Raw genomic sequence first — 27344 nt, 5'->3', positions numbered from 1 at the left:
GTGGTTGGAGCCCTGAATAGAAGTATTACACACTGCAACGTTTTGCTGCAGGTGCTCCTTATTGGAGATTTAATCATTTATTATCATCTCAACTTTCCTCCAGGGAGCTCAGTGTACATGGTTCTCCCCCTCCTCATTTAATCATCACAACTACCGTGTGAGGCAGCTTAGGCTCAGAGTGAGTGACTGGCACCCAAGGCCACCCAGTGAACTGTCGCGCAGCGGTAAATTAATCAACGCAGAGTCTTCTTCATAAACAGAATTAAACTTTACTGAAGAAAATTAACTTGTTCATAAACAGCATAGTTAAAGAGCATACACAGAGTGCTCATAGTAGCTATCTGACTCTTCACAGAGGCGTAGTCTTAACTACTGATTAACTAGAGTCCTGGAGCCACTCTTGTCTGCCTTAGATTTACATTCACAGTAACACATTACAACAACAGCACAGATACTACACTGCGCCTGCCTGCAAACAGGCTAAAATTTATAGAGAGAATGAGTGATCCTGTAGATAAATTACAATGATTCAGCAGTTTGCTTTTAACAATTATCAGTTTTCAGGCTTGAATGATTGTGTAGGCCTTGTAGGCCTTGCGTTACTTATTCTGCTCTCAAGAACCTTTGTCTCATGACTTGAGCCTCATGTCCAAGTGGAGAATTCAGCCCTGGTCTTTCCTAGGTCCTAGTATGACATACTGACTCTGATGTCACATTGGAGCTCAACTGGACTACTGCTTCAGCTGGCAAATGGTGCACACTTCTTCACCTTGTGTGGCATCGTCAGTCTTGACTCCGAGGTTCCAAACATCACTCTCCTGATAAGGGGGGAAATAAACAAGTCAGCTAGTAGGAAATACTTGCAGGGCAATCTTGTCAACATCACTCTGTCAGCACTAGGGGTGGGCAAATCTTTCTTTTTTTGTTTCATTCTGTTTCCTCTTTATTCCAAGTTCAATTCTCAACACTTTGAATGTTTGTGTATATACACACACACGCCCCTCAGGAAAACTCAAGTGTTTTAGTGCAACTTCTTCCCATTATTCCCATTTGTATATGACTAACACACGTTCTTGCAGAACGAATTCCTCTTAGTACAATGAATTTTTGCACCTGACTTTCACCAATACACACAATTTTATTCATGATCTATGCTGGTATGTGCTTTTTTGCACACATCACTTGGCTAGAGAAGTCCAGGTTTTGGAGGATGGCTGTCTCAGTTTTGAAACCTGTGTGTGAGGCAGGTTTAAATCAAGTTTCTCCTCTGTCCCTAGTCAGCATCCATTCTTACAGAAGCAGAGTGGGTGCCATGTGGCACCTGTAGGAGTGGGAAATCAGGAGCAGGCTTGCCTCCCAAAACACTTCTGTATGTGCCTAGCCCAACTGACATTCATAGCGTTAACAGGTATAGTGACTGAGATGCTCACAGAAGTGTAGAGTCATCTAGTCCAACCTCCTGCAAAGTTGCTTATATGCTGTTCAGCTTTGGACCATTATTTGCTTTGAGCACAACTTTAGAAAAGTGGCAAAGAAGTATTTAAGTACTATATGAAGGCCATACCCACTAAGAACTAATGTATGTGCACGATCACCTTACACCATGTACACCCGCTCAACCCAGTTAACAGTCGAGCATTCTAAAACTAAAGTGGTGATTTTGGGGAAGAAGAGAAAACCTCACAGATGGAGTTTGGACAATAATTCCATTGAACAACAATGCTATTATAAATACCTGGGCTTGGGTTTTAATTCAAAACTGTCCTGGAAGCCACACCTCCTCGCAGCTAAACTGAAATCCTCTCACTTGATTCATTCTTTATTACGGTTTACGGAGGTCAGGGGCGGGAGTTTAGTTGCCCCCACAGTTAAGGTATTTCAAAAGAAGATTGTGCCACAATTATTGCACGGTGCAGAGATTTGGGGATATAGATATAGTAATGTCCTCCCGTTAGAAGTGGTCAGAAAGGTATACCTGTCCCCTTTTTAAGATCTGAAGCAGGGCTAATTTCCTTACAAACCAGTGTGCATGTAGCGCTAGCCCTATTCTGGCTGAAGTTGGCAAGCATGAGTGATACTAGGCTCCCTAAAAAATGCTTCCTAGAGCAATTGCAATCTATGTCCCAAAGCTCTTGAGCAAACTCTGTCAGTAAGAGTCTCCATTATTATGGGCTTAATGTGGACTCCCTATCAAATTTTACCTCTAACAGAGTCAAACAACTCATCAAAGAAAATTTTTATTTAGTCTCTAAATGGAGGGACCTTCATTCACTGTCCCAGATGTCATATTCATCCTGGTATCCAATATATAAAACATATTTTGGGCTGGAGCAATACTTTATTAATCTCATGCTGGCACTACTTAGAAAAGCATTTACAGCTTTGTGTTTTCAGTGTATGCCCTCCGCATATCTAAAGGGAAGATTTAATAACACCCCTGTGTACCAAAGACTCTGCATCTGTGAGTTGGGAGATGCGGGGGATATTCAACAGTATTTGTTATGATGCTCTTTATATACATCCCCTAGAAAAAAAATCCTTGATTACATTCTTTGTTCTCTCTCCAACCGACCTCCCCTTGAGCAAATATCTATTTTGCTGGCTGGCAATAACATATTTATTACTGCACAGGTTGCAAAATTTGCCTTGGCTGCAAGTAAGCTGTGAGCTTAGCACCAAATACAAGTATCATTAGGGGAAGTGAGAAGTAGAGTGCTTAACATATGTAAATGTGATTTTTGCATTATTGCATGTTTGCTTTGCTGTTGTTGCTGTTCAGTTTTAAATTAATTATTTGTATCCTACACATTGTGACCAATTGTAACGGCTTATAGCTTTTAGCAATAAAGATTTCATTCATTCACCCACGCAGCCATTGCCATTTGCAGAAGCAGAACTGTTACAGGTGCCACAAAATACTTCTCTGCATTTGCCAGAAATCTATCCTTTTGTGTGCCAACATCTACACTTCAGAACTCCCTGCTTATTTACATCAAGCAGGTACTAATAGAAACATTTTTGTTTACACAAGCCTACCCTGATGTGCAGAATGCCAAGATGAGCTTTAATCTGGATTTCATTTTATCACTGATTATTTTCCATATTATTTTTAAACTGTAAGGTAAAGATAAAGGGACCCTTGACCATTAGGTTCAGTCGTGACCGACTCTGGGGTTGCGGAGCTCATCTCGCTTTATTGGCCGAGGGAGCCAGCGTACAGCTTCCAGGTCATGTGGCCAGCATGACTAAGCCGCTTCTGGCGAACCAGAGCAGCGCACGGAAACGCCGTTTACCTTCCCTCTGGAGTGGTACCTATTTATCTGCTTGCACTTTGACATGGTTTCGAACTGCTAGGTTGGCAGGAGCAGGCACCGAGCAACGGGAGCTCACCCTGTCACGGGGATTCAACCGCCGACCTTCTGATCAGCAAGTCCTAGGCTCTGTGGTTTAACCCACAGCGCCACCCGCATCTCTTTTTAAAACTGTATTTACCTGTAATCTCTCTTTTACTCTTTTCGTAAACAATTTGTTTTTTTACAGTCAAGTGGCCTATAGAAATCTGCACATCAAAACAGCCAGAATAATAATAATAAAGGGCAGCCCCTTATTTTCCCTTCTATAGTTTTTTCTCAAGAGCAGAGAAAGTTGGGTGACTAACCGGCTGCTCCCTGCTTTCAACTGTAAGGTTTTGGAAGGATGAAAAAGATTGAGGAGAGAGCCAAGCCTCTGCTTCTCGGCAGACAGGACATTCAGAAGTTGTGGGGTTCAGCTCCAGCCCACTGCTGCTCCCTGCCTCAGCAGCCCCTTCCCCACGGTGATTCTCTTCTCTTATGGTGGCCAGGATGTCAGCCTGGGTGGAGAGGTTCTGCAGGTCCAGCTCCGTACACTCCACGGGGGCATGAGGCCAGTGGTGTAGCCTCTCCGTGGCACATGAGGAGACAGGGGCCACTGGGGGGCCACTGGGGGCTGCAACACAATCCTGTCTAAGGTCTGTCAAGGAATAGTCGCTGTAGCCAGAGTCCCTGAAAAAGAGCTGGTGCTCCGCAACGCTCCTGCCCAGAGGAGCTTGGTTGCTGGCAGGAATCACCTGAGCAAAGTCCCGGTCGGGCTCCTGGAAGGGGCAGTGAACCCCAGGAACTCTTGAGACAAAGTGGACAGCTTCAGCCAGACCTTAAAAAATCAGGGGGAGGGGAAAAGAGACAATTTAAGAACATGGAGCAAGATGTTGTTTAGAATTATAGAACTGTAAGGTTGGGACCCCGAAGGCTCATGTAGTCCCATTTTTTCCTGCAATGCAGGAATCACAGCTAAAGATTCCCTGACAGAGGGCCACCCAACTTCCACTTAAAAACATCCAAGGAAGGACAGTCCATCACCTTCCAAGGGAGTCCATTCCATTGTCAAATGGCTCTTGCCCTCAGAAAATTCTTCCTGGTGTTTAGTCAAAATCTCCTTTCTTGTAATTTGAATCCATTGGTTTGCATGCTTTCCTCCAGAGCAAGAGGAAATAAGCTTGCTCCCTCTCCCATGCGGCAGCTCGTCAGGTATTTGAAGATGGCATCAATAAATGCTTTTGAAATTAGGACCCCACCCCCACCCCCCTCTGCAAATCTCTCAATTTAAAGGCACTGGTTTCCTACAGCCACCTCTCCCTGGTCTCCCAGGAAAGGGAAGAGGAGAGGGCAAATCACCTCATGGATCTCTATGTAGCTAATTCCTCCTCCCAACACCAATGGATTTTCCCTCTGCCTTCCCAAATTGGCAACAGTCTCATCTGTACCTTTGCAAATGAAAAAAAAAAAGCTATTCAAAGCAATGGGTCTTCCTGATCATGCTTCCCTTTCCTTGAGCTTCTTCTAATCCAGGGGTACACAAACCGCAACCCCCGGGCAAGATTTTTCTGGACTACAACTCCCATCAGCCCCAGCCAGCATAGCATGTGGTCAGGGATGATAGGAGATGTAGTCCAACAACATCTGGAGGGCACCCCTGTTCTAAACTAAGAAGGCCAAATTACTGTTGGCTTCTCTCGCAGGCTGTCATTTGCATCTCACCCTCATGATCCTGCCGATCTTTTGGTCATAAGAGCCCTGCTGGATCAAGCCAATGGCCCATCTAGTCCAGTGTCCTGTCCTCACATTGGATGCCGCAAAGAGAAACTCACAGGCAGTCCCTGAGCACAAGAAGCCTTTCCTCTCTTGCAGCTTCCAGCAACTGGAATTCAGAAGCACTGCTGCCTGCAACTGTAGCAGCAGAGCACAGCCACCATGGCTAGTAGCCATTGATAGCCTTCTCCTCCTCCATGAATTTGCCCAATCCTTTTTTTAAAACCATCCAAGTTGGTGACCACCATTGCCTTCTGTGGCAGGGAGTTCCAAAGTTCAACTGTGTAGCATGAAGAAGCCCCTTTTCTTTTATCTGTCCTGAATCTTCAAATATTCAGCTACATTGGATGTCCGAAAGTTCTATTGTTAAGCTTGCAAGATTCCTGTGTTTGAATAAGATCCTAAGTATTTGGATACATGAACTATATTGCTTAAAGAAGCGGAGACGGAGAGAGGGAGAGAGAGAGAGAGAGAGAGAGAGAGAGAGAGAGAGAGAGAGAGAGAGAGAGAGAGAGAGAGAGAGAGAGAGAGATGGAGAAACCACAATTCCTTCACCGCCCGCTCCCTCTGGGCCTCAGAGCATCACCATTAGAGTATTACCTTCCTGTGGTCTTTGCCAAGGACTCAAACGCTTGATGGCTACAGAGAAGGAGTTGGACAGGAACGTGCGGCAAGGGAAGCCAGCAGACATGGCAGATTCTTGAAATGTCCCCTCCTGGTCAGATAAATCCTGACTACTGTGGAACGCTTGAAAGTTAAAAAAGATACAGAGGAAAAACACTGTCAACACACACACCTAGTCATCGGGGATGTAAGGAATAAAAAATAAAAAAATGGAATATCAGTCTTGCAAGTAAGTCTTCATACACTGAGAAACTGATACTACATAGCCAGGGACATGGGTGGTGCTGTGATCTAAACCACTGAGCCTCTTGGGCTTGCCGATCAGAAGGTTGGCAGTTCCAATCCACACGACGGAGTGAGCTCCCATTGCTCTGTCCCAGCTCCTGCCCACCTAGCAGTTCTAAAGCACACCAATGCAAGTAGGTAAATAGGTACAGCTGTGGCAGGAAGGTAAATGGCATTTCCGTGTGCTCTGGTTTCCATCACGGTGTTCCGTTGCACCAGAAGCAGTTTAGTCATGCTGGCCACATGACCCAGAAAGCTGCCTGGACAAATGCTGGCTCCCTCGGCCTGAAGCAAGGTGAGCACCACACCTCAGTCACCTTTGGCTGGACTTAACCATCCAGGAGTCCTTTACCTTTTTACCTTGACTACATAGCCATGATGCGAGTCAGTGTACTGTGGTGGATACAGCACTGGGCTAGGACTTTTGGGGACTTTTGAATCTCCACTCGGCCATGTGAAGGCCACTGGGTGAGACTTTTGGGTCCAATTGCTGTTTCTCTGTGTCTAACCTACCTCACAGGGTTGTTGGATTAGGTGAGGAGGAAGGAGAACTGCATGTGCCACCTTAAGCTCCATGGAGAAAAGGGTGGGATATAAATTCAGTAAATAAAACAAATGTGTGTTTTATTAATCCCACCTGACCACATTCTGACTATCCACAGAGCTTGTCAAAAAAGGGAAAGAACCAGTCCAGTTATTATTGTGATTGGTAATTAATTACCTATTATAAAGTAAGGACATATGTAACTTAGGACAACCTAGCACCTTTCTTTTATTACAACTCAGTTATTATTACATAATAAGAAAAGCAAAGCACTGCTCAAACTATAGAAAGCACTTCACAATTAGCATTTTCATTTTTACAACAGCCCAACAAGATATGCACCTATTATGCCCATTTTTGCAAATGTGGAAACTGAGGACAAAAAGCAGTAACTTGCACCAAGCATCCAGAGGGGATGTGCAAAGAATAGGTCCTCTGGGTCCCAATAGCCTGCTAGCTACTCTCCATTCTACCTGCTCACACCACACTTAGGAAGTTTAAAGAACCCTGGGGTAAGAGACACAATTATGGGGCTGTCTAGGATGGTGCAGAAAAGTGGGGAAGGGTGTAGTCAACAGCAAGAAATGCCAAATGAAGTGGAGAAAGCAATAGAACATATTCTGTAGAAGTGAAAAAAAACTCTTGAGAGGTGAGACCTCTCAGCAGGACCAGTGAACCACATCAGTGGCCCATCTCACCCAGCATCCTGTTCTCACAGTGGCCAACGAGATGCCCCTAAAAGGAAGCCCACAAGCAGGACCTGAGCACAAGGGGACCCTCCCCACCCTCCTGCTATTCAGAAGCATGACTGCCTCTGACTGTGGAGGCAGAGCCACCATGGCTAGCAGCCACTGGAAAGGAAGGGGCTAAGAGTTTCTGCACAGGACTGACTCACCATGCTGGCAGTGGTTCTTCCAGATCCGTTTGCAGTAGAGGATGGTGACGGTCACCAGTGCCAACCCAGTGATGATAAATGTGGTGAGGGTCAGCACCACAAAGAGCAGGTCCTGAGTAGCAGGTATGGGATACTTCACCGGCACTACGCGCTCTTCAGAGTCACCTGCAGACACATCAGTGAGGAATGAACAGCCACAGATGCTTCAGTTTGCTCATTAGTAAGGTCACAGATCCCAGTTGCCCTTCAGTAAGCATATTGGCTGGGCAGGAAATGCAAAAAGGGGGGGCTGCATCTTTCCAGACTGCAAAACTGAAATATGTTGCAGCCCTCCATCTCAGAAGGTTTGCAGAAAACAAAACATTGAAGGAATTGGCAGGGCCACCCAGCAGGAGATGAGCTTTTTTACTTCAGGGTGCATTAATCTGCAGGCATGAGGAGCCGGCGGCAAAAAACCCTTTCAGTGAGGACATGTGTTGCTTCTATGGGTCAACAGCTGCTAAAAGCTCCAAGCTCCATCTATGGAACTCCTTGCACTGACGGGGACAAGGGAGAGTTAGGGCCCAATAAAGTGCAACGTACTGTGTGGCGTAGTGGTTAGAGTGTCAGACTAGGACCTGGGAAAAGACCAGGTTTCATATCCCACACTTGGCCATGAAGCTCACTGTGTGAGACGTTGGGGGTCAGTCACTGCTTCTCAGACTAAGCTACCTCACAGGGCTGTGGTGGGGATTTCATAAGAGAACTGTCTATACACCACCTTGAGCTCTTTGGAGAAAAAGATGGGATATAGAAATACAACAAGTAACCTGAAAATAGATAGGGCTTCTAAAGCAACGCTGTTATAATTTCTAAAAAGTAGAAACTGTGGTCTTGGATACAGCAAAAATAGCTTGCGAGAGGGTAATGGTCTGAGTCAGGTTTCCAGGGGCATGATTTATAGTCTCAGTGAAACTTCAGTGATTTCTTCGCTTGACCAGCAGAATAAGTTATGCAAAATGTGAAATTTGAAATACGTGCATAAATTGATACAGATTGTAGAATCTTGTGTTCCCTGCCCCCACGCCCTTAGTATAGAACTTCTTTCTTTTAAAGCATTTCCCCCCTCGCTGCTGCAGTTGAAACAGTTCTAGAATGAAGTGACATGATGAAATTGCAATCTGAATTGGGGGAAACGGATGGGCAAAAGACCTAGCAGGTACTTACAGTCTAGCTCAGAGGAGGGGGTCCGCCTTGTGCAAGGAATGCATTCCTGAGCCCTGAGCCCTCCAATTTGAATTTTCCTGTAGAAACTGTCAAGAGGAAGAAAAATGGAGCAGACAAGTTATGAGAGCCATATGTACCAAAAGAACCTGAGTGACAGAGGATGCTCTGTGCAGTGGTCATTAGCTCAAAGCCCCCATTGCTGCTGTTTACCGTATTTTTCGCTCCATTGGACGCACTGGACCATAGGACGCACCGGATTATAGGAGGGGGAGAACAGGGAAAATTTTTTTTTCTTGTTCTCCCCCTCTAAAACAAGGTGCGTTCAAGGTACATTCACCAGAGCTTGTGGGGCTGGCGGTGGGGGGAAGCGCTGCTTTCCCCCACCGCCAGCCTCAAAGATCCCTGAAGCCTTTGGAGCGCAGCGCCCCACTGCCCTGGAGAGGCTGTGCGCGCAGCCGTCCCCAAGCTAGAGCAGTGAGACGGAGCGCTCCGCAGTGCTCCGTCTTCCTGTTCTGGCTTTGGGCTTAGCGGCGCAGCCTGCATTCGCTCTATAGGACGCACACACATTTCCCCTTAATTTTTGGAGGGGGAAATGTGCGTCCTATAGAACGAAAAATACGGTAAGTATTTTTCCAACACTGCTCTCTGTGTCCCTCAACACTGCAGTGCTAAGGACCAATCCATGCACTCAAATTGTTCCCAATGCACAATTACTACATCCAATGCTGGGTGAATCAATTGGACGAATGCTTCACCATGCACCCAGTTCATGTTCAGTTGCACCAAAACACAAACCAGTAGACAGAGCTACTCTGATGAGAATTCTTTGTTTATTTCATAAAGTTTATACACTGCTTGACTGGAAAAACAACCACCTCAAAGCAGTTCACAAAGAGAACAATATAATTATCTTCAAAAACCAACTCTTTCAAACATTTAGAAGATAAAAATAAGCAATTAACAAAAAACAAAAAAAACCCACCAACGGTTTAAAACAGACATCAACTTTTTAAGCATCTGGACATTTTGCCTAAACAAAAATGTTTTCAGCAGCTGCTGAAAAGAGTACAGTGAAGGTGTCCCTCTGATGTCAACAGGCAAGGAGTTCCAGTGTTGGTGCTGCTGCACTAAAAGATTGAATTCTTACAAATGTGAAATGGGTATTATGTGGCACTTGTAAGAGTGCCAGTTCCACAGGTCCTGTGTTGCTCCTGGAGTTCACCTTGTACTTACCCGGGGAAACACTCTCCACAGGCTGCATTCAAGATGGAGGAGCAGTTGTGTCTCTGGATCCGGTTGAGGAGACTGCATGAGACACAGGGCTTGCAGCCAAGGTGGCTCAAGTTGTTCTTGAACCTCTTGGGCGGGCATGGAACACAATGGGCACTTCCCCCTTCACCATAACCACACTCCTGTCGAAACACAGGAACAAAGCCATTGACTATAGCTGCAGCCTGAGACCTTGTCCCCCCCCACCAAAAAAGAGCCAGATGAAATGCCACAGGCAGAAGGTTTGTCATCCTTTTCTAAGTTGTTTTTTCCCCTTCTTCTTAACTATCAGTTTCTAAAATACATATAACAAGCAATCGCCATGTACCTACTGCTACCCAATAAAAATTCAATAATTATACAATGTAAATGACACGGTTTAACACAGTTTGTAAATAGATCCGAATTTATTGCATCCGTTAGGGGTCTTCTACCTGAACCGGTATGGCATACTGGTTAGAGTGCTAGACTAGGACCTGGGACACCAGGGATCAAATGCTACCTCAGCCTGGAAGCTCACGGAATGGCCTTGGGAGCTAGTCACTGCCTCCCAGACTATGCCACCTCAAAACATTGTTATGGGGATTAAATGGGGAGAAGTAGTACGTAAACCGCCTTGGGCTCCTTGGAGGAAAGGTGGGATACAAATGTAAATAATAAAAAAAAAGTAATAGTAACAACAACAACAACGCTTCCATTTAACAGATTACACCAGTAATAGAAAGTAGAAACTTTGTTCTTCCTGCTGAATGCAGCTCTAATAATCCAGACCTGCATTTCCTCTAAGGACATGATTAAATTTCTACCCAGGTGAGGGTGAAGGAATGGGTTTCTCTGTAGCAAGTTTAAAACTGACTCAACCCCCCTCCTTTTGTTCTTTCAAAAGAGAGCATTTTAAAATGCGTAAAACTTGAGCTGTTGAGCAAAAGCAAAATAAGGACACAGCTGCATAAACAAGCTCTCTCCTTATCAGTCACAACAAGGGATGACCCTGGCTCTTTAGGGGAGCAAAGAAAACACGTCAATACTTTATCTTATGTGCTCACCACAAAATACGTAGGGACCGATGCCCAGGAGAAGAAACCCATTCCTTCAAGGGAATGCCTCTGTATAAGCCAGTGTGATTTATAGATCTGTGGACTCCACTTATGTGGGTTCCCAGCAGCTGTTCCTATTCCAATCAAATAAGAGCTGTCTCCAATATTGTAACTGGAGTGATCAATTGAAAAAAAATATTCTACACCAGGAATCTCTAACCAGCATCCCACAGCCAGTGGTGTAATGTGTGTGTGGTGGTGGAGGGGCATGGTCCCAGACACAAAATTCTGAGGGGGTGCAACCAGGCACTCCCACAGGGATATCTGCCCCACCCTGGTGGGTGGCAGAACAACTCAGGCCCATGGGGAGCTGGGCTCCATCTTTTGTGGGTAGGTGGTGCAGCACAGCCTCACTTGGCTCCAGTGGGATGGAGCACTCTGGCACCGACTTGCCCGTCCCAGGTGCTGGCAACCCACACTATGCTGCTGCCCAGAGCGGAGGGGGCCAAGCCCAGAAGGTATTATTGACAGCCCTGAACAGCTTCAGATTACCTTGGAAGGCTCCATTCCAGGACCACATTTCAGACAAGGGCTGCATCTCCCCTGATCGTCCAGGTACTCATCCTGTTGGCATTTGAGTGGGTTGGCAGGCAACTGTGGTACCTGTCAGAAGGAAAAGAGCCTCTAAAGGTCTGCATTAACTTGCATCTGTCCTTAGCTTAAGGTTGTGATCTTTCCCAGGGACCTGGATGATTGTACAGCAAACGGAGCAAACAAAAACCAGCACAACAATCCTTTTTTCTTAGGGCTTAACTTCCTAAACTCCCAAAGTGCCTCTGCTTGAACCTGTTGCACACAGAAACTTCCAAATCACTGCAAGAGACACCTCTTGGTGCATAATGATGGAAACCCCACAACCATGGTACTGCTGAATATCAGTTATTTGGAGACCTGCAAAAGGGGCACTTTATACACGTCCTGCCTTCAAGAACACCCAGCTCATTAAGTGCATAAGAAGACCCCTGCTGGATCAGGCCATGACTCATCTAGTCCAGCATCTGGTCCTCAGTGGCCAACCAGATGCCCAAATGGGAAGCCCACAAGCAGGAAACGAGCATGAGCCCTTTCTCCTCCCGTGGTTTCCATCAACTGGTATTCAGAAGCATTGCTGCCTCCAGCTGTGGTGGCAGAGCAGAGCCATCATGGCTATTAACCACCAATAGTCTTCTCCCTCCAGAAGCTTGACTAATCCTCTTTTAAAACCATCCAAGTTTGTGGCCATCACCGGCTCCTAGGGGACTGAGTTCCATAGTTTCACTATGCGCTGAATGAAAAGAGACTTCCATTTATCTGTCCTGAATCTTCCAACATTCAGTTGCACTGAATGCTCACGAATTCTAGAGTTATGAGAGAGAGAGAACTTTTCTCCATGCCATGTACCATTTTATAAACTTCAATCATGTCCCCTCTTACAGTCATACCTCGGGTTGAAGTAGCTTCAGGTTAAGCATTTTTGGATTGTGCTCCGCGGCAACCCAGAAGTAATGGAGTGCGTTACTTCCAGGTTTTGCCACTCGTGCATGCGCAGATGCTCAAAATGACACCACATGCATGCGCGGAAGCGGCAAATTATAACCCGCAGACGCACGGAAGCGGGTTGTGTTTGCTTCAGGATGTGAACGGGGCTCCGGAACGGATCCTGTTTGCATCCAGAGATGATAATAATAATAATAATAATAATAATAATAATAATAATAATAATAATAATTTTATTATTTATACTCCGCCCATCTGGCTGGGCCTCCCCAGCCACTCTGGGCGGCTTCCAAAAAATATTAAAATATTGTAATACATCAAGCATTAAAAGCTTCCCTAAACAGGGCTGCCTTCAGATGTCTTCTAAAAGTCTGGTAGTTGTTGTTCTCTTTGACATCTGGTGGGAGGGCATTCCACAGGGAGGGCGCCACTACCAAGAAGGCCCTCTGCCTGGTTCCCTGTAACTTGGCTTCTCGCAGTGAGGGAACCGCCAGAAGGCCCCTGGAGCTGGACCTCAGTGTCCGGGTAGAATGATGCGGGTGGAGACGTTCCTTCAGATACTTGCCTTTTCTCCAAACTGAAAGGTCCCCAACACAGCAACCTTTCCTCCCAGGGGAGTCTCTCCAGCCCCTTGATCATTTTGGTTGCCCTTTTTTTGAACCATCTCTACCACATCCTTTTTAGGTGAGGCAACTGGCACTGTACAGAGCATTTCAAATGTGATCCCACAGTATATTTGTATAAGATTTGTGATACTAGAAGTTTTCTTTTTTTCATGGCCTTTTGTAATGATGTTTCCCTTTTACATGGCCGCCACACCCTGGGTTGACACTGTCTCTGAGCCTAACCTACATTGCAGGGCTTTTGTGAGGATATGAAATTTATATACTGCCCTCAATGAGAGGATCACAGAGTGGTTTAATGTTTAAAGACACGAAAATACATGGCATGATAACAAACCAAAGGCTTGGGATAAGAGGAATAAATGAGGGAACAGGGAGTATCATGTACTCCTACTTGAGCTCCTTAGGAGGAAAATATGGGATATAAAAGTACTCATCCCCATCGTCCTCCTAGTAAATTTTTAATACATTTGCAGTGCAATCCAATGCATGTCCATTCAGAAGTAAGTTCCACTGTGTTTAAATGGGACTTATTCCCAGGGTTGTTGTTTTTTTTTTTTTAGGGGGGAGATTATAGCACCACAACCTTATTTTGGCTTTTCAGGAGCTTATCACCTCTGAAACAATATTCTAGCCCACTGATAGCTTTAGCTCTTATGAATTTCTCCAATCATTAGAGGCTGTGCTCTGTAATTCCCATAATGAAAATTTAGATATAATCCCCCAACACTTGCCCTCCCCTCAGCTTGACTGCGCAAGAGAGTTTTATGCAACGGAGCAGATACCAATGGAGAAGATTCTTACATTGGTAACAAATGCCACCATAAGCATCAGCCACACTTCCTTCATCATCTCAAAGTCAGCAGTTCCTCAGTCAGAAATGCAGCTGGCCAGGCACCCTTGTGAACTTCGTTCCTTAGGATCTAAACTATGAAAGAAAAAAAAAGGGGAAAGAGTGGGGGTAGAATTAAGGTTTTTCCCAGACAGGGTGATCCCCCCCCAAAGTCTCTTGCACCCTGAGATACAAAGCAACTTTGTTGTGACAAACAACTTTCAGCATCACAAATAGCTGTGCCATTCTTAATCCCTGCTCAAATTTTAGTTAGCAAGTCTCAACAAATGAAACTGATCTGTAGAAAATGTAATTTGAAAAGAGACGTTGCACATACTTTTGTAAACCAAGAACTCTTTAATAGAAGTACATTTTTAAAAAATTAGTTAGGAAGCCAGGAAGGAGCAAAGCATGCATTGGTTGCATTTTTTAAATTTAGGTGAAGGTCACAGTTTAAATAAAACCACGCGTATTACTGCAGATAAGGAGAAATTGTTTAGTTCTCAGTCACTACCAATCTAGCTATCAATCTACAGTGCATGATATAGTATTGCAATCATGGCCTTCAGGATTTATCTCATATTTTTCCTGTGACATGTTGTTACGAATTTATTACCCAGCCTTCACCCTAGGTCCTAGGGTAGGTCACAACAGCAAAATGCAGTATTCATTTGGAATATTGGTACTCAAAGTGTTTGGCAGACAGCCTAATTTGGAGGGGTGGGGATTCCATAAACTTTAAGTTTCCAAAGGGTCTAGTAAAAGAACCTTGATGCTACATCATGCTTTTTCTGGTATAATCTCCCTGTTTTCCTTTTCTAATAATTTTAAAAGTTACGTTTTAAAAAAATATTTAAAACGGTTTTTAAAAACTTGCAATCACAAAAATTGACCGATTCTAAAAATAATAGTGGCTCTGCTTCCGTGGCTTCCAAATTCGTGATGTGCGCTTTTGTTGTCAACTAAACCCCACCACCTGTCATTCCAGGATCCGACCTGTCGGGTTCAAAGAGCCAGAAAGCCAATAAGTTCCCTGGAATGAAAGATTAAGCCCCTCTCCTCCACCGACTCAACGCTGCAAGCCCGGGCTTGCCCACCAGCCCAGCCTCTGGGAGTCCACGTGGACCCGCTTCATCTCCCCTTCGCCTGGCTGCCCTCCAAGCCTGTAGCTCAGGGCTCGATTCCCGAAGAAGCCTGGCCGGGCTCCCAGCTTTAGGAGGCGGGGGCGGGATACATTTCTTTAAAAGTGAGGGGGTCGAGAAGGCTCCTTTCTCCATCCCTTTTTTCTTTCCTGCATTGCACGGGGTTGTCTATTTGGTATTTGGGTCCCTTCGAACTGTTCATTTCTATGATTCTATGAAAGCAGTTCCTGCCTGCCCGCAACTCCGCTCCCTCCCCATACTTCTTCGGCTTGTTTTCCCCGTCTAGAAACCGGGAAAGCGAAAAACTCCCGTCTCTCCTTCCCACGCGAAGACAGGCAGGCAGGCTGTGGCGATATGCCTAGACGCGCCCGACGGAGCCTCACCGTGCACGCGTTCTGTAAACCCGCGGGCGTCCTCCGGACGCGATTACCTGGGGACACGCAGGACGAGCGAGTCAGCCCTCGGAGTCAAACCGAACCAACCCCAAGGCAGAGACTGAAGGTGGTGCGGCGCAGTTCCCCAGGCGCACACCTGTCAGACTGAACGTTTACCTGAACAGCAGCGAAGGATATATCTCCGGACTGCTGCATCCCGCGGCGGAGACAAATAGAGAGACTGCTCTCCCATTGGCTGACGGCTGAGCCGCTATACAGACTGCCCTTCCCGAGGGGTGGGGCTTACCGACCAATCAATGGAAAGCGAAGAGGCGAGATAAGAGAAGCCGCTCTCCCATTGGCTGTTGCCCAAGCCTCTATGCTGATTTAGCTTCCCGAGGGGCGTAGTTTACCGTGCACACACTGGAAGGATAAGCTCGCTTGGTTCTTTATTTTTTTTTTTATTATTAAATTTTTATTGAATACAAAAAAAAAATCAAATAAGAAAAGAAATAAAGAAACAAATTTCATACATATACACATGAGTAGAATTATTTATACATCTATAAAGCAATATTCAAAAAGAAGAGGAAGAAAGGAAAAAAAGAAAAGAAGTAAAAAATAGAAATTTAGAAAATAGAAAAATGTTCACCATAAACAACAATTTCAGATCTATAAAGGTAAAGGGACCCCTGACCATTAGGTCCAGTCGTGGCCGACTCTGGGGTTGCGGCACTCATCTCGCTTTATTGGCCGAGGGAGCCGGAGTACAGCTTCCAGGTCTTGTGGCCAGCAGGACTAAGCCGCTTCTGGCGAACCAGAGCAGCGCACGGAAACGCCATTTATCATCCCACTGGAGTGGTACCTATTTATCTACTTTCACTTTGATGTGCTTTCGAACTGCTAGGTGTGCAGGAGCAGGGACCAAGCAATGGGAGCTCACCCCATCACAGGGATTCAACCGCCGACCTTCTGATTGGCAAGCCCAAGAGGCTCAGTGGTTTAGACCACAGCGCCACCCGCGTCCCTTTTTAAAACTGTATTTACCTGTAATCTCTCTTTTACTATTTTGTAAACAATTTCGCTTTTTTACAGTCAAGTGGCCTATAGAAATCTGCACATCAAAACAGCCAGAATAAATAATAATAATAATAATAATAATAATAATAATGGGCAGCCCCTTACTTTCCCTTCTATAGTTTTTTCTCAAGAGCAGAGAAAGTTGGGTGACTAACCGGCTGCTCCCTGCTTTCAACTGTAAGGTTTTGGAAGGATGAAAAAGATTGAGGAGAGAGCCAAGCCTCTGCTTCTCTGCAGACAGGACATTCAGAAGTTGTGGGGTTCAGCTCCAGCCCACTGCTGCTCCCTGCCTCAGCAGCCCCTTCCCCACGGTGATTCTCTTCTCTTATGGTGGCCAGGATGTCAGCCTGGGTGGAGAGGTTCTGCAGGTCCAGCTCCGTACACTCCACGGGGGCATGAGGCCAGTGGTGTAGCCTCTCCGTGGCACATGAGGAGACAGGGGCCACTGGGGGGCCACTGGGGGCTGCAACACAGTCCTTACCTGCTAGCTATTGATATATGCAATGGACAAGCACGGCTTCCACACAGGAAGTTTCCTCTAGCAGTACACTTTTATGAGTGCCACATAATATTCAATATGCACATGTAAAAAAGTGATAGTTTTGTGCAGCAGCACCTACAACTTTTGAACTCCCTGCCTATTGTCATCAGGCAGACACCTCCACTGTCCTCTTTCCATTTCTGTTTAGGCAAACCTGCCCAGATCTGTAGAATGCTGACAAGTGTTATGATCCAATTTTTAGCTTATCATTTTTTAAAATTATTTTCTGAATGTTTTAAATAGTTGCTTTTAACTATTTTTACTGATAATTTTGTTGTTTTATTCTTTTTGTAATCTGCTTTGAAGGTTTTTTGGTGTGCTTTTTTGCAATGGAGTGGTGTATGAATTTTACAAAATAAATCCCTAGCAGAAAATAACCAAGCTAGGAAAGCAGACAGTGTGTCAAGACAGTGAATCTCTATGCTACCAGTATACGTGTACCTTAGAGCAGCAAAGGCAGTTTTGCTAATGCTGTGTATAGGTGGGTGAGCAAATAAGTTGAAAAAGAACAGAAAAGCTCCATTTGATTCCCCCCACCCTTCCCCAGGGCTGGACATCCTGGCACATGTCAGGGATCCATGACACAACTGCCCCTGAGAAGAGGGTGACTTGACCTTTCAAAGTCCAGATGCTGATGCAACTGTCCTTCTGTATCCTTGGGATGTCCCTGGCGTTGCATCAGCTGAATGACATTTTGCATCCCATTTTCTGACAAATGCCAGAATTTTGTTTTAACGGTAAAATTGTCCCAGGACAAAATTTGAAAGGACAAAGGAGAAAACATAGAGGCAAGTTAGTTGTGAGCAAAACTGGAAGTCATTTATTGATGACTGTGGAGTTCCATTAGTTCCACAAAGAAGAGGAGGGTGAGGGGGTTGAATTACTCTAATAAAAAATAAGAATATTTACAATACAAGAACCTTAACCTATAAATCTTAAGCAGAAAACTTGTTCCTCTAGTAGTGCCCCCTGCCCCCCGTGTGTGTGTAATAAAGAGAGAGCTCAAACCAACTTTGGAAAGCAACCAAGGAATACTTAGAAGTTGGGGGTTGAGCAATCCCTAACTGGAGCATGATCTGATTCAGTTATTTTCCAGATTATGGACTCCATAATTAAGATGCTGTGTGACTTGCATATAATCAATACAACAATATGCATTAATGCATCTCAGTAAAACAAGTAAACACAGACACTTTGCTTGCATGATCTCCAAAGGTCAATTAAGCCTCACTAGCTCGGCCAGCAGGAGTTGCCGGAATATGGCTTAGTGGCACCTTCCCCACCGTTTCCACTCCACTTTGGCACGTGGCACTTCATATCACAGCCCATAATAACCTCCCCCTTCCTGAGTACGTCTACTTTTTCTAGTTTGTTTTTCAGAAACCCTTGTTGTTGGCTGTTAGGGAGGAGATGGAACATAGTAAGGAAGATTACACTTTGTCACTAAGGACCAGCATCTCAAATAGACAGCCTTGGGCCAAAATAACCACCTCTTATCTAAATGTTGGGGATTCTGACCTGTCCGCTGCACCCCAAACCCTGGATGTTTCAGTGTCCTATCTACTGATTTGTTTATTTATTGCAATGCACTTTCAGAAGCAAAAGGGGAGCTGGCTTTCATCACCTGAGGGCTGCCTTGACCCTTGTTTGTTTAGGAACTGTTTGTGAGTTCATTTAGACCTAGGGAGGTTTACTGTAAGGCATCAGCTGCTGTAAACAGAAGTGTGATTCCAACAGTTTTGTTAATGATTGACGGCACTTTTCCTTCCACTTCCTACCTGCAAAATTCCAGCAGATGACTGTAAAGAAGACCATCAACACAACTTTGTCCCTTGCAGAGGATCAGGAATGATACCCCTAACAATGAGTACCTAACAATGAGTACCCCTGTTGAACCCCAGGGGGTGGGATACCTATTCTGTTCCAGACAAGTGCAGAGCAATGGTGAAGGAACAACAGGAATGAGAAGAGGTTGCTAGGATGAGACATTCTGCAAAAGAAATCACTGGTTTCTTGCCACCTTAACTGTGCTTTCTCACACTTGTAAATTAGTCACTTGTAATTGGAGAACAATGGCAGCCTCATGGGTAGCTAGCCTTATAAGATGTCAGTCATGATGCAGCATTGGCTGAAAGGGATAGGCCACAAATTGGGAAACTTTCAGGGTGGTGGATCTTTTATGTCTTCTTCCCCTTTGGAGTGAGATGGTCAGATCTTGGGAACTGCTGCTGCTGCAGCTGCTACTACCCCCCCCCCCAAAGACTTTTTTGAGGTTTTCCTCCCTGAGGATGTTAATTTGCAACATCCCTTACCTCATCCATCCATCCAACATGAATGGAAGCCTCTTTTAATTTGTTCATGTGTGCATTGGGTCCAAAGATCTGGATAACATTCAGTTCCTGTCTACTTCTTAGTTGTTGTCCAAGGATATGATAGATCACCAAAGCATTTCTAAGAGCTCTCAGGATAGCACATGTTAAAACCGGGCACAATAATTTTGCATATGTCTAAAAGATCATCTTCCTCCTCTTTTCCCATATCCAAAAGTCCTTTCCTGAGGCTGGAGTTTCCCTCAGCTTTTCTCTCCCTCACCTCCTCAGCACATTGCTGCTCTTCCATTACTGGTAGTGACTCTTCTCGGCTTCCTGGGGTCCTCCTCTGTGTGATAAGCTTTGGATTTTCCTGTGGTGAAGACACAGATTGCCCAGGTAGCGCAGGCTTCACTAGCTTCATTGCAAGTGGGTAGACATTGCAGAGCCACCAAGGGTTTTCAGCTGGGGTGGCTAGCTGGATCGGGGGATCAGGTCCTTCTGTGGGGACACTGGACTGCACTACCCACTCCCTAGCTTGGCAAACCCCAGGAGATGATGGCGCTCCTTCAGAGGAAGTGGATGTCCCCAGCCGATTCCACACAGAGGTTGGAGGTTTTGCAGGTAACAAATCTGCCTGCTGCCTTGTCAGTGGGGCAGGTGCTGGAGATGACTTTGACAGGGGGGAGGGTGCTGGTGGTGACTCTGGCAGTGGAGTGGCTGCCAGCTTTGGCAGGGGCTTTGGCAAGGCGGTGGACACTCGCCTTAGCGGAGCCAGGGGGGCCAGCCTGAGCTTATGTGATATCTTTGGCATAGGTCTTTCCAATGTGGCCTCTGTCTTTGCAAAACTGCTGTTGGCAGAATTTAGTGGAGAGATGTTTTTAGCAGGCATGGAGATTATGTGCTTCTTCTTGCCTAGGGGATGGAAGACTTGCACAGACTTTTTAGCAGGCATGGAGATTATGTGCCTCTTCTTGCCGAGGGGATGGAAGACTTGCACAGACTCTATCATCTGCAAAGCCAGGTTGGTTCTGGGGACCGCCTTTGAGGGCACCTCATTCTTTTCTCCCTTTACCCCAGCCAGGTTCCCTTTAGCTTGGGCCTTCTCTCTACCCTTAGTTTCTCCAAGATTTCCCCCCGGCTTGGAATAATTGTTTGCTGTCTTGGATTTGCTACTTTTCAGCATTTCCTCACTCATTCTTAAAGCTTCCTGCTGGAGCCCAATGGTTTTTGCCTTCCCCTTTCTCAGAAAGTCTTGGCAAGGCATCTTTCTCTCCTCCTTGCATTTCTCTTCCTGGCTTTTCTGGCTGGGATGGCTTCCTCGAGAGCACTTGGCGCTCAGCCCTTGTTGAAGACGCTGGGAAGAGCCGCATGCCTCCAACTCTAGACTTGTTCTGGGGAAATTTCCCACTAGTTTGTCTTCAGTCAAAATGGCCTTCCTCTTCCCCTTTATGTTAGAAAATGTAGAGTCTGGCGCCTTTGACACCACAGACTTTGGATTAGTGTTCCGGCTCTTTCCAAATCCCTCTTTCCTCAGTTCTGGCTCTGCAGAGATCCTGAGGAAATGACTTGAGGGCTGTCCTGCCAATGTATCCATACACATTCCCTTGGCTCCTGTAACATTAGGAACCTTGCGATCATCTTTGATTTGCCTCTCACTCTGCTGTTGGTTTTTACTGGCGGTGTCACATTTAGGTCTTGCCTCCTGCCTTACAGTTGCTGTGGCTAACACCTGGTCACTTCCTGGGGCTTCCCTGGATGTCCCCTCACTTGCCTCGTTGGAACCCAGAGGTGTGGAAAGACATTCTGGAAAGAGAGGCTCAAAGGATGCAACCAGGTTATTGATCTCAGGGCAGTCGCTGAAGAGATCGTCTGGCAGATGGAACAAACCCCCAAGGTGGCTTCCTTCAGCTGCCAACTGAGGATTATGTGATTGGTCCCCCTCATGTGTCTGAGTGGCTACCACTGAAAGAAAGACAAAAGGAAGATACATTAGAAGATATAAATAGCCATCTCCTCTTCTATGACTTTGTCTAATCCTCTTTTTCCACTTTTTTAATTTTTTTTTATTATGCAATAGAGTCATAGCAAAGAAAATAACATAGCACCAAGCCCATGGTGTCACCTTACATGGTCTTGATAAATAAATAAATAAATAATTTTTATTTATACCCCACCCATCTGGCTGGGTTTCCCCAGTCACTCTGGGCAGCTTCCAGCAAATAACAAAATACAATAAGTCACCAATACAAACTACATAACCAAACGGAACAATTTCCACATAAAAATAAAGATACAAAAACTAATACAGTGGTACCTCGGGTTACATACACTTCAGGTTACATACGCTTCAAGTTACAGACTCCGCTAACCCAGAAATAGTACCTTGGGTTAAGAACTTTGCTTCAGGATGAGAACAGAAATCGTGCTCTGACGGCGTGGCAGCAGCAGGATGCCCCATTAGCTAAAGTGGTGCTTCAGGTTAAGAACAGTTTCAGGTTAAGTACAGACCTCCGGAACGAATTAAGTACTTAACCCGAGGTACCACTGTATAAGTAATATCAGTTAATATCAGTAACAACAGCAAAAACTTCCCTCAAAATACCCCAGTCCTTGCTGGGCAGCAGCCACGGCAGCAGTCCTTATGAGGCCTGTCAGGTGCTGCCCTGGGCCAGCTGGAGAGTGGCAGGACCGGGGCCCTCAGGTACTCAGCATTGGCAGTCCATATAGGTTCTCCACAGACAGGTTTGTGAGGCTGCTGAAAGAGCTTTCCTTTCTTTTCCCCTTATGTATGAAAAAAGGGAGACCAGGTTTCATCAAAGGTATTTTCCTTTATAACCCCATCTAATCCTCTTTTAAAGCCATCCAAGTTGGTGACCATCACTGCCTCCTGTGGGAGCAAGTTCTACAGCTTTAACAATGCACTGCATGAATAAACCCTTTCTTTTATCTGTACTGAATCTTCCCACATTCATCGGATGTCCACGAGTGTTATGAAAGAGTGAGGGAAACTTCTCTGTGTTCACCTTCTCCATGCCATGCATCATTTCAGAAACTTTGATCATGTCACATTTTCCTTATCTTTTCTCTAAAATAAAAAGTCCCAAATGCAGCAACTTTGCCTCATGGGGGAGTCGCTCCACCTCCTCAATCATTTCCAAACCTTTTCCAACTCTTTTCTGAGCTGAGGTGACCAGAGCAGTTGCACAGTATTCCAAATGGGGTCACACACAACAGATTTGTATAGTGGCATTATGTGCCCTGTACTTACTAAGTTTTGGGAGAAAGTGCTGGACTGTATGTGTGCAGAAAAAGTTAAAACTTTCAGCGGATAATATTCTTTTGAACCATATTGTACAGAAATGAACAACGGGACAAAGGAAATGGATTCTACGCACCCTGTGGTGGCCAACAGACTGATATTGATTAATTTGTGGTCAGGGGATACATATCTTCCAGACCCTTGATCATCTTGGTTGCCTTCCTCTGCACACCTTCCAGCTTGTCAATATCCTTCTTAAATTGTGGCACCCAGAACTACACACAATTTAGGAGGGTTCTCACCAAAGCAGAATAGAGTGGTACTATGACTTCCCCTGATCTGGACACTATATTTCTCTTGATGCAGCCTAGAATAGCCTTAGCATTTATTTGTTTTTATTTTTTGCTACTGCATCACACTGTTGACTCATATTAAACTTGTGGCCTACTAAAGACCCCTAGATCCTTTTCACATGGGTAAGCCAGGTGTCCCCCATGTTGTATATTTGTGCATCTGGTTATCCCTGCCTAATTGTAGAACCTTACATTTGTCCCTCTTGGAATCATTCTGTTAGTTTCGGTCCAGTTTTTCAATCTGTTAACATAATCTTGAATTCCCAATTCTGCCTTCTGTGGCATTAGTTTGGCGATGACACCCAGTCTGGTGTCAACTACAAATTAGATGAGCATCCCCTCAATTCCTTCATCCAAGTCATTTATAAAGACCTTGAACAACAGTTTGTTGCTGCATCTTTTTTTTTTAAGATTCCCAACAGCAGCTTCATAATCTTACCACTTTTACTTTCAACCACTCGTTACTGTATACAAATAATGGCTGACAACTTTGCTAGAATATAGGCTACTAAAAAGAATGGCAACCTCATCTATAGATGTAACAGCCAGCCCAGTTTTAGATCCCTTCTACACAGGCTACTAGTAGAGAGATAGTATATGGAAACCTTTAAGATTCTGTACGTCCTCTCTGGAAATAATGAATACATGTCTATTCTTCTAAAGAAGTAGCAAAACAGGTGATCTGGTCTTCAGAGCAGTTATGCATCTCTCTCCCTCTCCCTCCCACCCCCCCACCCCATCATTCATATATACATCTATATCACTATAAACACTATGTTACACAAAGGGAGAAGTATATATACACACAGACACTGCATTTGGGTTTAAATGAATCCATTGCTTTTTGCAGTCTGATAGTATGCATGTTTACTCAGAAGCACCACAGAAGCAAGCCCTACAGAAGCAAGTCTACAGTTGCAAGCACAGCCGAGTTCAGTGGCACTTTCTCCCAGGTAAGCATAATAGGGGTGCAGCATCCTTAATTTATAAGCTTATTTTTGCTACATGTGAAGAAGATTGGTTATAAAAAGAACGGCAGCAGCAAACTTCCTTTTTGCAGCGTTTGCAAAATGTGTTCATCTCCCACCACCACCACCCTGCTGGAAAAGTACCAATCCCACTTTGCTAAAGGGTCAGGCTAACCCTGCGCTATTCCCTATACCTTTCGCTGTTTACCTAAAAAAGTGGGGAGATGCCTCTCCGTTCCTTTGCTCATCATGGTGTCTGCTCATTATGGTTCGAGGCAGGAAATGAAAAAAGAGGTTGGGAAGAGCATCACATGCAAACTGGCAATTGTTTATGTGCCATTTCTCTCCCCTTGCAACTTTATCAAGAGAAAGGCGGGACTGAGAGAAATGGGAGGCAGATCAGACAAAAAAAGGGAGTCAGCTCAGCTTAAAATGAAACTATTCTCTCCAAGTAGCAGCAGATTGAAGCCTGCAATCTCCTCCTTTCTCTAGAGCAGAAGCATTTGTTCCTCATCCATTGCTTTGTGCGGCCTGATCCTATGGATGTTTACACAGAAGTAAGCCTGCTGAATTCAAGAGGGTTTTACTTCCAAGCAAGAGTGGCTAAGTTAAAACCTGATCACTTAAGGCCAGTTCTACAGCTTGGTTTTGCTACACATGAAGATGATTGGTTATAATAAGAATTGCAGCAGCAAACTCCCTTTTGGTAGCGTTTTTGCTGGTTCAAGATCAGCTTCATGGCTCAGCAAGGATTTGAACCCTGGTCTCTCCCAGGTCCTAGCCCACTTTTCTAACCACTACAATCCCACTGGCTCTAGGTGCATTCCAAAGTGTAGGTACTGCAACACTAAAAGATGAAGCTCCTACGAAGACAGAATGGCGGTTATGTGGCATTCATAAGAATGTCAGTTCCAAAGATTGAAGTGGCTGAGTGGACACAGATGGTCCAAGTTGAGCTGGGAGGCAAACTGGTCCCAAGAAATGTACACTGAGGGCTCAAATCAAGTCAGCAACCGAAAGAGGGGCACCCATGGAAACTGCGGTTGTATGAACTGGTTTGCCACCATCACAGTATAACCCCCAAGATTCTACGCCGCCAGAGAATGTTATGATGCAAAAGAGGATGCAAAGCAATGGGCAGTTGGGCTATTGGATCAGTGAGTGCCAAAGTAGCTGGTAGTGGCCCCTGAGAGAGGTGGGAACCTGTATCAAACTCCTCTTCTTCTTTTTGCCTGTTCTACGAATGCACATTGGCTGTTGTGCAAAATGAAATAAATCCACACGTTTGAAAGTACTTATGACCTAGTGGGAACATCTATTGCCCACCAAAATCCATGGAATAGGCCTTAGGGATGGCTAACCTCAGCACTGTTGGATGTCCCTAGGACTTAGTAAAGGTAAAGGGACCCATGACCATTAGGTCCAGTCATGAGCGGTGCTCATCTCACTTTATTGGCCGAGGGAGCCGGCGTTTGTCTGCAGACAGCTTCCGGGTCATGTGGCCAGCATGACAAAGCTGCTTCTGGCAAACCAGAGCAGCACACGGAAACGCTGTTTATCTTCCCACCTGAGCGGTATCTATTTATCTACTTGCAGTTTGACGTGCTTTCAAACTGCTAGGTTGCCAGGAGCAGGGACCGAGCAACGGGAGCTCACCCCATCACAGGGAATTCGAACCACCGACCTTCTGATCGGCAAGTACTAGGTTCTGTGGTTTAATCCACAGCGCCACCCGCGTCCCTACCCTAGGACTTAGCTGTGACTAATTTGGGTAGATTGTGCCCTTCAGCTTTTGAACCAAAACCTCTTTTCTCTTGTCTATCCCAGTTTCCATGTATGCAGGTATAAGTTGCCCAAAGAGTTCACCTGTACCCTAGATGCAAACCCTCAATCTCACTGCTTGCTTCTCAGATTCTCTCTAGCCCCCTGGGACAATGGAGAGTCCCTTCTAAGCACCTAGATAACACTATTTCCTACCTGCCATGCTGACAAGAGGACGCTCCCTTTATACAGGGGTGAAACTGGATTGTGGGTCATTAGGCTTGTCTCACCAGTGCTTACCAAGGAAGCGTCCGGTAAGGAGTAGACAACGGAATTATGATGATGCAAAAAAAAAAAAAGTTTGTTGCCATCTCTATGGCAACCCTGCAGATGCTGAGTAAGGGGCCAGGAGAATCTTAGAATCAGAATTGGATGATGGAAGATGATGTCATTCAGAAGGCTGAAGAGTGGGCCGGAACTTGGGGTGGGGAGAGTGTGATCAGACTACCCTACACACTAGGCCATTCTTCTTTGCAGGCTCCTTGGGAAGTCCTTTGTCTTCAGCCTGATTTAAGACGGCATTGGGGAATGGGACTGAGAATTTGTACGCACAGTTGTGTGAATTCTCCTTTGGGTTTGTCTGAAGGGAAGACCAGCATGCGGCATATATTAAGTGCCAACTCCACGTCAGGTTCAGGCACTAGGTACAGTTGGATCCAGCTTCATGTAGCTGTGTAGTTATTCCATGTTATCTTTTGGTTTCTGTGTTGCAATGAGAGGATTCCCATTACAAGAATCCAGCTGTGCTGTGAATTGCAAGGTCTCGAGTTCAAATGTCCCAACACAGATTCACTAGATAGCCTCTGAAAAGGCCACTTTTTCAGGCTGTACTTTTTTCAGTCTGCTGCATGGGCTGGGGCAAGATTAGAAGATAATCTTTGCTCAAATGTGGGGAGCACCCTGGAGAGCCCTCTTTGGGATCGGGGTGGGTCTCCTCAGTGTTGTTTTGTTGAGGCTGCTCAGCTGCTGACACGCAGGGAAGTTTTCTTGAGCAGCTTCAACAAGCCTCTGGCTCATGGCCCACTTTCTGTCAGTTTTTTCTTTTTTCCACAGGATTTCACTCGTGATCAACGTGAAATTCCTGCCTAAAAGACAGTTAATTGAATCTTGGTGGACATGTGAAAAAGCTAAAAACTATTGAATACAAATACCTACACTGATACGGAGGATTTTGAAGGGCAATTTTCGTGCTGGGACTTAGATAAACAATTAGAAAGAGACTATGGATCTTTATTTCAATACATGATCACAGTGGTAAGTCATATGCACAAAGATGGAAAGATTCATCATTACCTACAGTGGAGGAATGGTTGTTGAAATTACTGGACTTAGCTGAGAATGGTGGAATTCATGTGTTTGCTCAGAGAAAAATAATTGTCTACATTTACTAGACTGGAAACTTCTTATAGACTTTGTGTAAAAAAAGAAAGTGAACTTACATGGGTTTGATAATTGAAGAAAATATTGGTTTATAGAAAGTGGAATTTGGGGTGTTATCTTGGAGTGGATGCTTCCAACCATTTTTTATATATAGCTGA

General features: G+C 45.2%; 2 protein-coding genes across 6 annotated transcripts; both read right to left on the bottom strand.

Annotated features, from left to right (window-relative positions):
* Positions 1 to 246: 246 nt before the first annotated feature.
* EDA2R (ectodysplasin A2 receptor) lies at positions 247 to 15751 on the bottom strand. Of its 5 annotated transcripts, none has more exons than XM_081897890.1 (9): positions 15650 to 15751; positions 13929 to 14052; positions 11518 to 11628; positions 9893 to 10071; positions 8660 to 8745; positions 7454 to 7618; positions 5706 to 5852; positions 3659 to 4170; positions 247 to 818 (listed from the first exon to the last, which is right to left on the bottom strand). In XM_081897890.1, the coding sequence occupies exons 2-9, from the start codon at positions 13974 to 13976 to the stop codon at positions 732 to 734; spliced, it is 1335 nt and encodes a 444-aa protein (XP_081754016.1). In that variant the 5' UTR covers positions 13977 to 14052; positions 15650 to 15751; the 3' UTR covers positions 247 to 731. The 5 variants fall into 5 exon arrangements, with proteins under 5 accessions (XP_081754016.1, XP_081754018.1, XP_081754015.1 ...); XM_081897892.1 differs by having other exon boundaries at positions 13929 to 14047; positions 15650 to 15702; XM_081897889.1 differs by having other exon boundaries at positions 15529 to 15665.
* Positions 15752 to 17886: 2135 nt separating this feature from the next.
* LOC309361618 (uncharacterized protein) lies at positions 17887 to 26087 on the bottom strand. The gene is made up of 2 exons (XM_081896681.1): positions 25963 to 26087; positions 17887 to 21367 (listed from the first exon to the last, which is right to left on the bottom strand). The coding sequence occupies exons 1-2, from the start codon at positions 25967 to 25969 to the stop codon at positions 19545 to 19547; spliced, it is 1830 nt and encodes a 609-aa protein (XP_081752807.1). The 5' UTR covers positions 25970 to 26087; the 3' UTR covers positions 17887 to 19544.
* Between the last annotated feature and the right edge of the window lie 1257 nt (positions 26088 to 27344).

This window comes from Podarcis melisellensis (genome assembly GCF_964234715.1).
Source record: "Podarcis melisellensis genome assembly, chromosome: Z".
NCBI classification, from domain to species: Eukaryota; Metazoa; Chordata; class Lepidosauria; order Squamata; family Lacertidae; genus Podarcis; species Podarcis melisellensis.
This window is presented reverse-complemented; position numbering and strand designations above follow the sequence as displayed.